The sequence below is a fragment of the Eumetopias jubatus genome, unplaced genomic scaffold, assembly GCF_037043125.1.
Source record: "Eumetopias jubatus isolate StellerSeaLion01/CBP00866 unplaced genomic scaffold, mEumJub1_p1.0 scaffold_6, whole genome shotgun sequence".
NCBI classification, from domain to species: Eukaryota; Metazoa; Chordata; class Mammalia; order Carnivora; family Otariidae; genus Eumetopias; species Eumetopias jubatus.
The window spans coordinates 6,214,391-6,230,959 of record NW_028274812.1 but is presented as its reverse complement, the minus strand read 5'-3'; the positions used below and the strand labels follow the sequence as shown (position 1 = coordinate 6,230,959).

Sequence of the window (16,569 nt, the reverse complement as noted above, 5' to 3'; positions counted from 1 at the left end):
TTTGAGGAACCTCCATACTGTTTTCCAGAGTGGCTGCACCAGCTTGCATTCCCACCAACAGTGTAGGAGGGTTCCCCTTTGATCAGACTCTAATCTTGTATTTATCATGTTATCTTCCAGTTAAGTTGCAATATGTGTGCTTTGTTTGTGTGATGACATACAAAATGTGTGATGACATTTTGCACATTCTTTTCTTCCTTTATCTGTCCATTAGAGTTTATAATTTATCAGTGTATTTAACATCTCTATAATTATATGAACTTTCAAAGTACTTTATTTTGGAGGGAGCCAGTAGATTGATGGGAAGGCAGAACTCTGTTTTACCTATATAAACATATCTTATTGTAGACAGTTCCAAAAAAAATTTTTTTTCTATTAAATAGCTAGTTTTTTTTTTTTTCTGGAGAATATCAGATTGGATCATTAGACACAAGGAATTTCACATTTTCTATTAAAACATTCATGATATGTAAGATGTGAATAGTCACAGTTTCTTCACATATACAAAAATAACGTTTTTACTCTAATTATTCAGTAAGAAAGAACTCTGTTGCAAGACACAGGAGATGTACATTTAGATACAAACTATTTACCACGCTTTCAACATTAAAGGTATAGGAGAAATAGAATGTATTTTAAACTCTTACCCATTTATATTCTCCTTTCACATTTAGCTCACTCATTTCTCTGGCCTTCCTGTTGGGTGTGACAGTGTATTAGCCAAGCTGTCTCAGGCATTCAGGCATTTTATCAGTTCTACAAGAGAGATGCTAAACAGCATAGTCTAAATTGAAATCTCTGATGACTCTCTGGAGACAAGTTGATAGCAAGAATCACACTCGAGCACTTAAATATGTGGCCTTTTCCCATATTTAACTGCAAGGAGAGAACAGCTTTTGAGTAAACGTTTTTAGCCTTCAACTGTCAAGATTTCTTTTTTATCATTTGATTATTGCATCTCGTTTTGTTAGGAAAGGCTATCAATCTCCCTTTTTTTCCCCTACAATGGAGAATTTAAAGGACCATCGATGCCTATTACTTTAAACAAAACAATTTACAGAAACTGTGTAGTCCAATATTGCTTTCAGAACTATTTTAGGCTACAGAGACAACATTTTGAAATAAAATCTTAGTGCCAAGTGTGTTCCAGTTTAGTTGTAAATTTAAAATGACATAACCATAATATTCTCAGCAATCTTCGGGACTTCCTTATTTCATACAGTTGTTACAGAAGCATTTTTAAATCATGTTATTGGATCGTAGCCTGAAAGAAGTCTTGCTTGGATTTATGAAACTGAGGTCGTTATAAAGGTGATAGAGCTGAGAAAAATAAGCCTTGAAATGTAAACAGGATGTATTTCCATACCCCCTGTGGATTCCAACAGGGAGTTTTTGTGCTTTTTGAGATTCCACTTAGCTCTACAGTTGGGTGGATTCTCTGATAATATGTTTGTCCTCAATATTTGTTGAATTAATAAATACTCATGTTAGGTTATAAAGGTGGAGAAAGGATCTTAGAGGTCAGCCAGTGTAATTTTTTATTTTGACCCATGAGAAAGCTGAGGCTCCAGATAGTACAATCACTTGCCCACAATGTATGGGAACAAGTCATCCGCACCGTGCCCATGCTTTCTTCTGTACTGCGTGTATCTTCACGAGCTACCTTAGATCCTTTTGAGAACAAGGCAGGGCATGATTTATTGTCGATAAGAAGAGTTAAGTCTAGTACTAAAGTGTTCAAGATTTTTTTGATTGAAATATTTGTCATTTTATTCCATATTACTATCTTTATTAACACTGTATCTTCATTCTACCTGTCTAAAAAGCTACATTATAAGTTTCTTGGGTTTTTCTTTGGGGGGGATGTAATCATCATATGACAATGCTAATTTAATTATAACTTATTATAATACCCACAATACTAATTTTAGTTTTTATTTATTCTAATCATATTTAAACTAGTCTCTATAAGCACTTTAGACTAAGTTATCTCATTTTAAGTGTCACACAAGCCTTAGATTTTAATCAAAATTTTCTCATTTATACAAGTGAATTTCAAAAGAGAAAATGTGGGTTTTAATGTGAGAGGTTTTGCATAAAAAAATATGTATTGGTTTCATCATTAATGAATTTGCAGTCATAAAACTGGTAACATTTGATAGTTACTTAGATCTAAGAAATGTACAGAAAATACAAGCAATTGGTTCTGATTTAATCGTTAATAGCTACAAAAGTTGTAAATGCACAAATCTGTGATACAGCAACCATAATTCTCAGATAATTATTTCTAATTGAAATTGTACAGAATTCAAGTTTATAGGAAATTAAAATATATTTCTGCCTGGTTCCACTGAAAAGTATAGGTATTTTGCAAAACTAAATAACATTTTCTAATGAAAAGAAATAATGTGTTAAAACTGAAATGTTTTATTGTCTGAGTGTGCAGAATTCTATATATCTTTCTGTGGCATTTCTGTGGCATGTCACCTGCTTATTTCTATAGAAGAGTCTGGGGAATATTCTCATCTCTTTTCCCAAATGATATATGTCTTGAGGATAATATATTTGACTTACCTCTTTGTCACCAATAATACCAAGCCTAGTGACTTGGAAATATTATGTAGTCAATAGATTTTTCAATGAATGAATGACATAGGCAGGATCTATTTTAGAGACAATTTCTTAACTCTGTCTCTAAGAAATATTTTAGTGTATATGACTATAGGTCCTTGAATTCAGATTTATGAGTTTCTAACACTGAAAAACCTATACTTCACAAGTTTCTCTGGCCATTTTAGATAAGTGTATTAGTCATAAATATGTATTTTATTCTAAAATCTATTCCAGTTCCATAAGTGATTAAATAGTTTATGAATTCCAGTATTATAGCCCATTAATATTTTTTTCTTTCTCCGTTTCCAATCACAATTAACTTTGCTCAACTTTAACAATTCTTCCTTACTAGCAACTCAGATTTTGACAGTTCATGGGGTAGGGTGGCTCCCAAAGAATACATCTGGTTTCACGTTCCTCATTCATCCCTCAGTGCATTGTAGTCTGTTTTCCATCCCATCATGCCAGTATAACTTTTTAATTTCCAGAGAACTTTTAACCCTCTTCCTAATTGGCCCACTTGTATCATTAAAATATTTGTTCCTCCTGGAGGGTGTTATGCTGAGTGAAATAAGTCAATCAGAGAAAGACATGTATCATATGACCTCACTGATATGAGGAATTCTTAATCTCAGGAAACAAACTGAGGGTTGCTGGAGTGGGGGTGGAGTCGGAGGGATGGGGTGGCTGGGTGATAGACATTGGGGAAAGTATGTGCTATGGTGAGCGCCGTGAATTGTGTAAGACTGTTGAATCACAGATCTGTACCTCTGAAACAATGCAATATATGTTAAGAAAAAAAAGAAGAAGATAGCAGGAGGGGAAGAATGAAGGGGGGGAAATCGGAGGGGGAGACGAACCATGAGAGACGATGGACTCTGAAAAACAAACTGAGGGTTCTAGAGGGGAGGGGGGTGGGGGGATGGGTTAGCCTGGTGATGGGTATTAAAGAGGGCACGTTCTGTGTGGAGCACTGGGTGTTATGCACAGACGGTGAATCATGGAACACTACATCAAAAACTAATGATGTAATGTATGGTGATTAACATAACAATAAAAAAATTTAAAGAAAAAATAAAAAAAATAAACTTGTTCCTCTCATTCATTGATTTCTATCCCGTCCCTTCCCCATTTTCTTGCTACCATTCTGACCATTCTTCCTATTCTCCTATAGAATCCATTTATTATTAAGTTTCAGGAAATGTTTCAAGTTCTCATCCTTTTTCTCACTGTATACTTACTTTCCCTTTGAAAAAATTTGCCAATTTCTGTAGATTTAACCCACTACTTGACTACAGGCAAACTTTATCAACAGCCTGGATCTCCCTGATAATCTCTGTACAGATTGTTCTGGTGTCTACTGTTAGTTTGTCCTTTAGGCATTCCAGGCCTAATGTGAAGAAAAACTTAATCCCACTCCAAGGTAGGGATATGGCCTGTCAGAAAAGGCTTCTTAGAATTAGTGAGGGGGGCTCCTGGGGGCTCAGTCATTAAGCGTCTGCCTTCGGCTCAGGTCATGATCCCAGGGTCGTGGGATCAAGCCCCACGTCGGGCTCCCTGCTCAGAGGGAAGCCTGCTTCTCCCTCTCCCCCTCCCCCCTGCTTGTGCTCCCTTTCTGTCTGTGTCTCTCTCTGTCAAATAAATAAATAAAAATCTTAAAAAAAAAAAAAGAATTAGTGAGGTTTGTGCTGGGTCATGAAGGTGATTGGTGGTTATTCAAGAGAAAAAGAAGGAGGAGTGAAAGGAATGAAGGAGTGAGGGAGAATAAGTGGTTGGTAGAAGAGGAAAATCATGGAGCCCAAAGGGAGCAGGCCATATCTGAGAATGGCCAATATGTGGGCAAAGCTGATGAAGGAGCCTGTGAGAAGTAACCAGAGGTATCACCATCAGCTTCCAAATGTCTGCACAGTGGGAGTGCAGATCAGTGGGAAATCATCTGTGGATTTTAAGTAGATGAAGGGTATGATTTAATTAGCCAATATTCATTGTGCACAGCAGTCACAATATCCTGACAGAGGAATGATGCAAAGAAGCTCAAAGCCGGAGACAAAAAGAGCGAGTAAAGAAAAAACAAAGACACTTCTCTACAAAAAAAAAAAGTAAAATTTTTCAATGCTAAGTAAGTAAAAATGGAAAACAAAGAAGATGAGGAGATATTTACCGTAAATGCAACCAATGCTTAATATCTGTTGATAGAAAAAAATTCATACAAATTGATATTTATATGGAAAAGACATGAACATACTTTCACAAATGTATGCATGTAGCATTTATACTAAAATAAGAAAATATTCAGCCTCATTTGTTAAACCTAGTAATCCAAATTGAACAATAGGAGGATGTCATGGACTGAATGTTTATGTTCTGCAAACTTCTTATGTTGAAGCACTATCCCCCCAGTGTGATGGTGTTTGGACGTGGGGCTTTTGGGATTAGATTTATGAGATGGCCCGCTAAGAGTGTGGCCTCCGTGATGGGATTAGTGTCCTCATAGAGGAGGAAGAGAGACCAGACCTCTTTTGAGCACCCTTTGGCATGTGAGGACACCTTGAAAGGCAACAGTCTGCAAGTTAGGAAAAGCATTCTCATCAGAACCTGATCACTCTGCCACCCTCATCATGGATATCCAGCTAACAGAAATGTGAGGAAATAAATATCTGTCATTAAATCATCCAGTGTGTGGTATTCTGGTATAGCTGCCTAGGCAGACTAAGACAGAAGACCTGTTCTCCTTAGCAAATAATTTTATCAAGAATCATAAAGTATAAATTTTGATTTTATTATCCCATATGATGGACTCTATAAAATGGGGAAAAGGTAATATCCCTGAGATGTTTATAATAATGTGATTACAAAAGGCAAAAGAAATCAAATAATATGAATTTCAAATATAATTTCAAATGGTGGAATATTGCTTAGCCACAAAAAAATGAAATTCTGTTATCCATAGCAACATCAAAACATATTACACTACATGAAAAAGCACACTAAATGGAATGGACATAAAAATGAAAAATTATGATATTTGTACATATGTTCTAGAAGGAAAAAGCACAAAATTAGTAATAACTGGTAGAATTCGAAGTGATTTAATAAGATTTCCCTCCATCTCATAGTATATTTTTCATGTAACAAATTGATTCTTTGCATCTTTATAGTCAGAGGCCTATTTCATCTCTGCCTCTGGATCTCCTCATTCAATCAGTCATGTGCCCTAGATAATTCCCTCTAAGTTTTTGCCCAAACCCAGCCTGCTAGTATAGTGACTAAGGACATGTCCTGTAGAGCAGAAGCACTGGGGGTCTCTCCTACTACTTACTAACTCTGTGATTTCTGCCAGTTTATTGAAGCTTCAATTTTCTTGTCCATGAGGATCATTTCATGGGGGTTTTGTCAAAAACTGAAACCAATAATTCTTGTAAAACAATGAATAGTTTATTAAGAGATTTTGCTGTTGTTCTTGATGGTGTCCTAATTTAAGGCCTTTGCCACCTTGTGGTTGGACCACTGCAGTAAAGTTCAGACTGATCATCTTGACTCCAGGCCATCCCATTAGATCTCAGCAGAATAAACTTCCTAAAATAGGTTACCCCCATCACTTGGATGTTTCCCCACCAACTGCTTAACCGCAGCGCTTTCAATGAATCCAAATTTCAGGTTAAAGCTGATGAAAATAGGAAGGGTGCCTGGTTGGCTCCGTCAGTTAAGCGTCTGCCTTTGGCTCAGATTGTGATTCCAGGGTCCTGGGATTGGGCTCCCTGCTCATTGGGGAGCCTGCTTCTCCCTCTCCCTCTGTCACTCCCGCTGCTCGTGCTCTCTCATGTGCTCTCTCTCTCTCTCTCTCAAATAAATAATAAATAAAAATATTTTTTAAAAAGCTGATGGGGGCGCCTGGGTGGCTCAGTTGGTGAGGCGACTGCCTTCGTCTCAGGTCATGATCCTGGAGTCCTGGGATCGAGTCCCGCATCGGGCTCCCTGCTCAGCAGGGAGTCTGCTTCTCCCTCTGACTCCTCCCTCTCATGCTCTCTGTCTCTCATTTTCTCTCTCTCAAATAAATAAATAAATAAATCTTAAAAAATAAATAAATAAATAAAAAGCTGATGAAAATAGGAAATTAATGTTTTTGCATCTTATGTTTCAATGTTCGTAAGCTGGCTAAACAGACTAATTAGAATAACACCATATAGATTTCCCACTTGAAGTAAAGGTCTTTTTTTTTAGCACCTTCAGTTTATGCTAAAAAATAAAACTTTTGAAAAGTAAACTTTCAAGTATATGATGAAGAATTTTAGAGAACCTTAAAATTCTTCCCTACTAATTATTATTAGTTTTTGTGACCATATGACAGAGCCTGTGCTCTATGTCCTAAATCCATTCGAGCGTTCAATAAGTGTAGGCATATAAAGTACTGTGTCATTTATAGTCACTTCAAAGTGCATTCAGTATCTTGGTTCCCAAGTGCATTAGATTTTATTAAAAGCATTCTGCTGCAACACCCATTCTTCCTAATTGGTTTATGGACAGCCCCTACCATTCAGGCAAATCCTAATTGCATTTTCCCACAAATCTAGTTTGATTTATGGTTCCTTATTTGTTCTATATTATTTATAATGAATTGGGGTAAAATTCTTAAGACATTAAATAAAATTTTCAGTAGTCCTCTTAAGACATTTAATAAAATGTACAGTAGTCCTTTGATAAATATGTGATGTACATAAGGATTATTAACAGTATTTTTGCTTATTTTTAATTTTATTTAGTCAACCTACATCCATCTGTGTGATTTCCAGTAGTAATATCTTTATTACCTTTCCAAAGATTGTTATTTACTTGATTTTTCATGTAGAGATTTTTAGAATTACTTGGAATGTTGGAATGGATTATGTGTAGAATATAAAAAATATTTTAGCCTTCTATTAGGTTAAGTAGGCATATATGTATTGGGAACAGAAAAAATATTATCCAGGGACAGTGACAGAGCATCTGCATACAATTAAGTAATATCCATGTGGCACTAACAGGTTTAACTAGTCAGCTTTCAAATTACAACTTTGAGATGCCAGGAGTTAATTTGGAATGGGTCTATAGGAGAATCCAAAAAAATAGTGTTTTAAAATGAGTAAATGGCAGAAATATAAATACAGAGGATAACAGACACTGAAGAAAGAATTTCCACACTGTTGAGGGATGACATAGCAAACTAAGTGAAGACTTTGCATGGAATTGTAGGCATGGAATCATTTCTGTAGGGAGTCCACGAAAACTTATGGGAAGAAAGAGGAAGTACACATTATCTATCAATAGTTTATAAAAAGCCCCCTAGGCTTCTTAGAGAGAAATATGTTCATTCTTTGAAAAGACGATTAGAATTTTGAATTCAGAATCAGAAAGAATGGAGTATGTTTCAAATAAGAGACAAAAGGAAAAAGAGAGGGGCACCTGGGTGGCCCAGTTGTTAAGCGTCTGCCTTCGGCTCAGTTCATGATCCCAGGGTCCTGGGATCGAGCCCCACATCGGGCTCCCTGCTCCGCGGGAAGACTGCTTCTCCCTCTCCCACTCCCCCTGCTTGTGTTCCCTCTCTGGCTGTCTTCCTCTGTCAAATAAATAAAATCTTTAAAAAAAAAAAAAGGAAAAAGAGAAATTGATTTTAAGATAAATACAAAGAAAAGGGACAAAGATGGATACTCTAGCAAAATTTTGGTCAATTAAGCAAATGGGAGGCTTGCTATCAACAGCATAAATGATAACTTGGCATCTAGAAAAATGGGAAGGATGGTTGGCAGATGATAAGCAGACAAAAGATCTACATGATGGTTGTAGCTGAATGTTTTCAGTGAGGAATTGAGCCTTTCATCCCTACTGGAACAGTAAAGAGGTCCTCAGCACCCACAGTGCGGGTAGCTTGGACTCTCACCATAGCCAGCACTAATAAGCGCTTACCCCTTTCTGCTGGGGTGCTGTCAGAGAATGCCTCCTAGTGGGACAGGAATGTCATTCCTCACCCCCCAGCAGTAATGGGGCCACCCCCTTCTGTGGTGTCAGTGTGGGCAGCAAGTCATGGGGCACTCCCACTCCTCCCTGTCCAGGAGGTGTCTCTGGAGGCCCAGTGGTGCTGGAGCCCCCACCTTCACCCAGTATCAATGAGAAACGCCCTCTATGGAGTCAACAGCGGCCAGGTGGGCTTCCAGGATTTCCACCCCAACCTGACAGTAATGAGCTAGTAACCCTTCCCCACATCTCTGCCAGAGATATGTTGGAATAAACCAGCTAAAATGGAAGGTTTAAGTTCCAGAGTCTCACAATCACCAATGTCCAGATTTCAATAGAAAATCAGTCGTCACGCCAAGAATCAGGAAGATCAAAAAGCGAATGAAAAAAGACAATCAGTCCTGGGATCGAGTCCCATGTTGGGCTCCCTGCTCAGTGGGGAGGTCACCGTTGTCCTTCTAGACCCTGGCAACCACCAATCTATTCTCTGTTTTTATGAGTCCGATTCTTTTAGATTTCTCATATAAGTGAGATAACACAATATTTGTCTTTTTGTCTGACTTACTGTCTTATTCTCTTAGCATGCCCTCAAGCTTCATCCATATTGTCACAAAAGGCAAGATTTCCTTCTTGTTTTATGGCTGAAAATTTCATTATATGTGTATGTATGTATATACATATCTATACATATATTTATACATATGTATTTTCTTTATGTATTTAATATTTATTTTAAAAAAACAAAAAATGAGGTATCTGCTGGCCAGCAATCAGTACTGTACAATAATACAATACACATACATGTACATACATATGCACTATTTTCTGTAACTTTCTATAAATATGCATGATGCTGGTTTAATTTGGCTAAGTTTTCTTTCTTTGGATTATGTATACCACTTTTTGGGGGGTGTTAAAATGGTGACATGATGGTAGATGGTGATCTTTTTTTTTTTTGTCTATAACTTGTTGGTAAAATAAAAAGTTGTCAATTCTTTATCAATTTCCAAAAATGAGATTCAATATTTACCACTCCATAAATTGCTAAAGTCCTGGAGTGCCATCTCTATAGTTTCTGTTGTACTAATGTAGATGGGAATGTCTGTATAACATCCAGCTCAGAGCTCTGCACAAAGTAGTTGTCATACACATATGGTTACTTAACAATTGAATGAGTTTATCTAAAAATGGTGGCTAATAACTCTAATACCAGAACACATTTCAAATATTTTTTTAAAGATTTTATTTATTTGGGAGAGAGCAAGTGAGATAGCACACCAGCAGGGTGAAGGGCAGAGGGAGAAGCACATTCCCCACTGAGCAGGGAGCCCAACATGGGACTCGATCCCAGGACTCTGGGATCATGACCTGAGCCGAAGGCAGACACTTAACCCACTGAGCCACCCAGGCACCCCAAATTTCAAATATTTTATAAGTAAGAGGCAATTTTGCTTCCCCACTGCCCCGTGTCACATCAATTACTTACATAATTGTATGCTGGGAATAATGTTCTATGTAGTGAAGGAAATTCTAAACTCTGGGGGTACCTCTGTGGCTCAGTCAGTTAAGCATCCAACTTCTGATTTCACCTCAGGTCATGATCTCAGGTTCCTGAGATGGAGGAGCACATGGACTCCTTGCTCAGTGGGAAATCTGCTTGAGATTCTCTCTCTCCCTCTTCTGACAGCCTTGCATGTATGTGTGGGCACGCACATGCACTCTCTAAAAAAGTAAAAAATTAAAAAATAAACTCTAATAAATACCTTTGCGTTACCTCACTCTTCAACTCTAGTTCAGCATTTAATCATCTTAATATTTTAATATCCCACTCAGTTCTTAGTATCAGCCTTTCTATGTGCATCAGATAAAATGTTATTTGTCATATTTGTTATAGTAGATGTATTTTTACATATTTCTTTATTAAAATTCAAGTTTTTTACATAAATGTTAAAAATTAACATGATATCAAGTAACTTAAAATACTAAGATATTACATAAATTATTTGCTATTTGGTCCTTATTAAGAATTAACTAGATAATCTTGTTTTTTATTAAACTAGTAAACATCTAGTATTTACTTTTTTTTTTCAAAGAAAGATAATCAGTGGTCTGTAATGTTCTAAATAGTTCACTAATCACTTTCAATTTTGTAACCTAATGTATTAATTCATATGTAAATAATGCAGATTTAAAAGGTAGTCTTCATATGAATAACTCAATATAAAATGCTTTTTCTTTGGGGTGCCTGGGTTTAGTATCTGCCTTTGGCTCAGGTCGTGATCCCAGGGTCCTGGGATTGAGCCCCGTGTCAGGCAGGCTATCTGCTCTGCTTGTGCTCTCTCTCTTTCTTTCTCTCTCTCTCTCTCTCTCTCTGAAATAAATAAATAAAATCTTTTAAAAAATGAAATGTTTCTTCTTTGAGAAAATTTCAGTTTGGGGGTTGAAAGATTCTCATGTAATCTAATGTTACTTTCTCATAAATTCATAATATCAAATGTATGCTATATATGCACACTTTCTTTTTAAATTCTCTTATTTGTTATAATTTTATATAACATTTTTATAGTTTTGTTGTTAATATTCACAACATGAGAACATGTTTTACATTTTATGTATATAGAAAGATTTAAAGGACATACTGTATTTTTTTAAATTTATTTTAGAGAGAGTGAGTAGGGAGAGGGGCAGAGGGAGAGAGAGAACCCCTAGCAGACTCTGCTGAGCCGAACCTGACATGGGGCTCGATCTCATAACCCTGACATCACGACCTGAGATGCTTAACCGATTGTACCACCCGGGTGCCCCTAAAGGTTGTATTTTAAATGTATTACTTCGGTATTCCACAAAGTATATCAGACCTGAGATTAGAATTAGCAATTATTAAAAATGTTAAAAGTTTTAACATTCTGAATTTAAAGGGCCTCTATTAAAATTTTTATTTAAACAAAAGTATAGACTTTTTTTCCTTATAATGTGATATTTTTTAAATGACTTTTTGTAGGAATGCTTTCTAAAGTAGCTTGAAATAAAGTAAACCCTTAATGATTATAAAATAATTTTCTTCTTTAATTAATTTATTTTTTAAATATTTTATTTATTTTATTTCACAGAAAGACACAGAGAGAGAGGGAACACAAGCGGGGGGGGGGGTGGGAGAGGGAGAAGCAGGCTTCCCGCTGAGCAGGGAGCCCGATGCGGGGCTCTATCCCAGGACCCTGAGATCATGACCTGAGCCGAAGGCAGACGCTTAGCTTAACTACTGAGCGACGCAGGCGCCCCATAATTTTCTTCTTTAAATGTTGTATTAGTGAAGTTGCTGTTGTCCATCATTAGACAGTTTGGTTTTTATCTTCCAGAATATTTTATATAAACTAAAACTTAAGAAAAGTCTTTTTACTGTGCATTTTTTGCTATTTTTCAAAACCTGATTCCTATTTTTTTTTTCTTTAAAGGTGAGAGGCCCTCCAGCTGCAGGAGCATTTAAAGAAAGACCAACCAAGCCCACAGCATTTCGGAAATTTTATGAACGAGGAGACTTCCCAATTGCCCTTGAGCATGACTCAAAAGGAAACAAAATAGCATGGAAGGTAAGTCAGGGCACAGCTGGGTGACCAGCTGGGCCGCTGGAGTGACATCTCCCAATGCCAAACAAACTTGGCTAGGTAAATAAACTGGAGTGATTTCTCAGTGAACGGAAGATGGTGGGTAAGCTCTTAGAGAAAGCCCCTCTGTGTCAGCTGTCCACCTTGACTAACAATTAAATTATAGCCTGCAAAAAAGAAAATGACAGAGTTGCTTTGCCTCAGAGAATTGTCTGCTGCCCAATTCATCTCTATTTTTATGAGAACCTGGCAGTGGAGCCTGTTTCAGGCAGTCCATCAAATGATGGAACTGGTGGCTGAATACAGAGAGCAAAAGCCATTTATCTCCCCCAAATTTCACCTTCCTGCAGGACACTTCCAAATGGAAGCTTTAATTACCTAAATGGATAGGTCAAGATTGTCTGCTCCCTGGAAATGCAGAGTGGAATACAAAGGAAGGTTGCTTCTGGTCGCTGCACTCTCTCTCTCTGTCTGCGGCACGTGTCCGCCGCGGTGGCCGTCATACGTGCCCGGTTAGAGGCTGACCTCCATGCTGAAACCATGACGGCACCGACATTTTTCTGACAAAAGGTTAATTGGCTTCAAGATAAATGTATTGCCTAATGACTCCATTCTAATGTGGCTGTGTTTCTTTCTAAAAGGCTTACTGATGTTATTTGTAAAAACTTGCCAATCTCTTAACGGGAAAAGGCTTTTACATTTAAATTGGTGAAAAACGAATGCTGATCTCTCACCAGCTTCTGCTATTTAATTATTTTTTGTTATCAAGGACCTTGCTTTGGGTGATATTTATCAGCTAAAAGGGCTTCTCCGCCTGAAGACAGAGTGGAACATGTGTGTATCACATCAGGGTGAGGAACGTAAGAGATGTTTGCCAAATACCACCTCACTAAAGCAATTGACACATTTAACTAAAAAGTCCCACAGTAGTGTCTGAAGGTGAAGGTAGGAATTGTTTGTACTTTGTATAAATTTACATTAAAAATTAAAATGACCAAAGTAAAGAATTCATCAAAGTAAATACTTAAATTCATCAAAATTAACCTTTTCCTTTCTTTATGGAGCAACTAAAAGAATTGTTTGCATTATTTCTAGTATGTCTTTAAATGTTTTCATAGAATTATCAAACATTTCTAAATCTGGAGCAGCCATAAGTTATTCAGTTCCTGAACATAGAATTACTACAAACTATTTGGTAATAGAAATCTGAAGGTGTCCCTGTTACTAAATTTTGTCATAATTTTTTTAAGAGCATGAGGGACATCACTATCTTGCTTTTAATCATTTCTATTAAAATGTGAATTTGTTATGTGACAATGTGCATATAATGAGGAAAAACTTATAGTAAGTATAAGTGATTCAGATATTTTAATCTTAGTGTACGTACATATTCCCAAAATCTTACTGTCATTTTTGGGTTTGTTTATATTTGATTAGGTACATGGATTTTGTGTTTATTTGTCTATATACTGGCTCCCCTGGGCAACACAGTGGAAATTCTTAAAAAAGACCCATTCCTTTGGAGTAAAAGAATATGCTATAATTCTTAAAAAAAAAAAAAAAAAAACAGTAGATTTTGGTGTTTTAAGCAATTACAGCCCATAAAAATTAGATCAATAACAAAATTTAAAAATTTAGTTTGACCTGTTCAAATAATCTTATGAGTAACTTTTAGAAATGTCAAGAGACTCGGAAAAATTCATCTTAAAAATAATGAAAATGTAGAATGAATCATTTTGCTTTATCTTTGATAATCCAACAGTCAGAAAGGATATAAACTACTTTTCTTTCTTATAGATTTATTAATTCTTTTAAGTTACTATTGACAATAGTCCTGATTCAGCAAGCTAAAAAGCCCAAATAAAAAGGAAGCAATTTATTTGCTGCCAGTGGTAAAATAATAGCATACATTTAAAGAAACATCTTATCCTTTAACCTGTAGGCTTCCACCAACCACATCATTTGTACTACTCTAATATTGAAATTAAGATGTTAAAATCATTAAGGATAGGCCTGTAAACAGTCTCTCAATATATTCATATTTATTCCTTGGTGCATGTGCTGTGGGGACAACCTGGTACTTGGTAGGGGGTAGAGGGCTTCTTTAGGACACCATACCTGAGGAAGGGGCCTTGAATGTTGAAGGAAGCAGGGCTATTACCGCACCCCCCCCTTGCCCCAGGAAACAAAAACAAATTAATGCCTGACCCTGCACTGTACTTCCTTCCTGTGTGTGGACAGAGCACAGGTCTCAGTGTCACAGTTCACCCCCTGGTGAAGGCTCCCGAGTAACTCTGTTTCCCAGGAAAATACTGGTCCCCTCTCCATCCTCCCTGTGACACCACTGGGACTCCAAGAGGTTTGTGAGTGCCTGAAATGGCTTGTGTAATTAAGTAGTAAGAAGTGGTATGTCTTTTATCAGAATTTCCTGTGACGCTGAAATCCTTAGGATCCACTGTCCCGAAGCATGATGAAGGCTGACGCAGCATCTGAGACTCAGCTACTCTGTGGAGTCGCTGATCCTTGCTGCCCATGACCCCAAATTCCCTGTCTACCTGTCCTAGATTAGCGACCCCATCATCACTACATTAGAAGTCACCATATAGTCTTGAAATAACAAAGGCACTCTATGGTAGCAATTTACAAATGACCAGATAAAGTCAGAAAATAGAAGAGTTAGACGTAGGTAAATGTCTTTGTACATTGAGATTTTTTAACCCACGTCCTGAACTGCCACCCTAGTTTAGGGCCCACGAAAATGGTTATTTGTTCCACATGCCAAAACAACAAGGCAGACCAAATGCCATAATCTGTGCAGTTTGGTCTATTCCTTATGGTATCGCTAAAAATCAGAGCACTAATACAACTTCCTGCAATGGTGAAAATGTTCTACATCTGCACTGTCTAATAATTACAACTAGCCATATGTGGCCATTAAGCACTTGAAATGTCCCTAGTGAGACTAAGGAGCTAAATTTTTAATTTTAATTAATTTTAATTTAAATAGCCACATGGTTACCATATTAGACAGCACTGCTCTCCACTAAGGTAGTGGTAGTCAAACATCAATGCCCGAACCTGCTGGCCAGATAGAGAACTAGAGCTCTGTGCAGATTACCGTGAAAATGAAAAAATAGGACTGGTACATGCATTTTCTGTCATGGCTGTCTGTGCTTATCATATGTTCCTTGGCAAACATGATCACACAACTTTGTTTTGCAAAATTTTTGTAGTGAAATTTTTCCACAGACTGATCAGTGGCAAGTTAATTATCTAATAAAAATGAATAGATCTGATCTGGAATATGAAATCTACCAGGCAAGCTCTGGCACACTTTTTTTTTATTTTTAAATAATGCATTTTCTAAATATAGCTAAATAATTATTAATTATTAATGGCTAAAGACATTAAAAAACATAGTAACGAGTTAAGTAAAAATTTTTAAATGTTTCTTTTTTCTGCATTTTCCTCGACTCTACCAACATTCAGGAAACATGACTTGATTCTATGGCTGGTGTCTTCAATATCCAGAGTGTAGGCAATAGAAGTGAAAGCCCGCTAAACATTCTGGATAAGTTACAAAGCAGATGATTAGCATGAACAAAGGACATTCTACAACTGTGTTTGAGTTTCCACATCTTAAATTTCCACCTGGGAGTAGAAGACTTTACTGTGAACTGTCCTCTCCAGTCCGCCTCCCAGGATCCTCCATCCTCGCTCCCACGCCCTTCAGGTTTCCTCAGGGTTGTCCCTCCTCCTCTGCTGCCTCCTCTTGTCTCTTCCTGTCTCCCCTCCTCCCCCTCCTCCCCTCCTCCCCTCCTCCCCCTCCCTTCCCTGCTCTCCCTCCTCTCCCTCCTCCCCTCTTCCCCTCCTCCCCCTCCTTTCCCTGCTCTCCCTCCTCGCCTCCTCCCCCTCCTCCCCTCCTCCCCTCCCTTCCCTGCCCTCCCTCCTCTCCTCCTCTCCTCCTCCCCCTCCTCCCTTCTTCCCCTCCTCCCCTCCTCCCCTCTTCCCCTCCTCCCCCTCCCTTCCCTGCTCTCCCTCCTCCCCCTCCCTTCCCTGCTCTCCTCCTCCCCTCCTCCCCCTCCCTTCCCTGCTCTCCCTCCTCCCCTCCTCCCCCTCCCTTCCCTGCTCTCCCTCCTCCCCTCCTCCCCCTCCCTTCCCTGCTCTCCCTCCTCCCCTCCTCCCCCTCCTCCCCCTCCTCCCCCTCCTCCCCTCCCTTCCCTGCCCTCCCTCCTCTCCTCCTCTCCTCCTCCCCCTCCTCCCCTCTTCCCCTCCTCCCCCTCCTCCCCTCCTCCCCTCCTCCCCCTCCCTTCCCTGCTCTCCCTCCTCCCCCTTCTCCCCTCTTCCCCTCCTCCCCCTCCCTTCC

General features: G+C 38.2%; 1 protein-coding gene across 1 annotated transcript in view; it reads left to right on the top strand.

Moving 5' to 3' along the window:
* The window catches only part of PACRG (parkin coregulated), a 514,366-nt gene that overhangs the window by 70,465 nt on the left and 427,332 nt on the right, over positions 1–16,569 (top strand). The window contains exon 2 of the mRNA XM_028103356.1: positions 12,054–12,188. Coding sequence (XP_027959157.1) covers positions 12,054–12,188 — 135 coding nt within the window. The remainder of the gene's footprint in view (positions 1–12,053; positions 12,189–16,569) is intronic.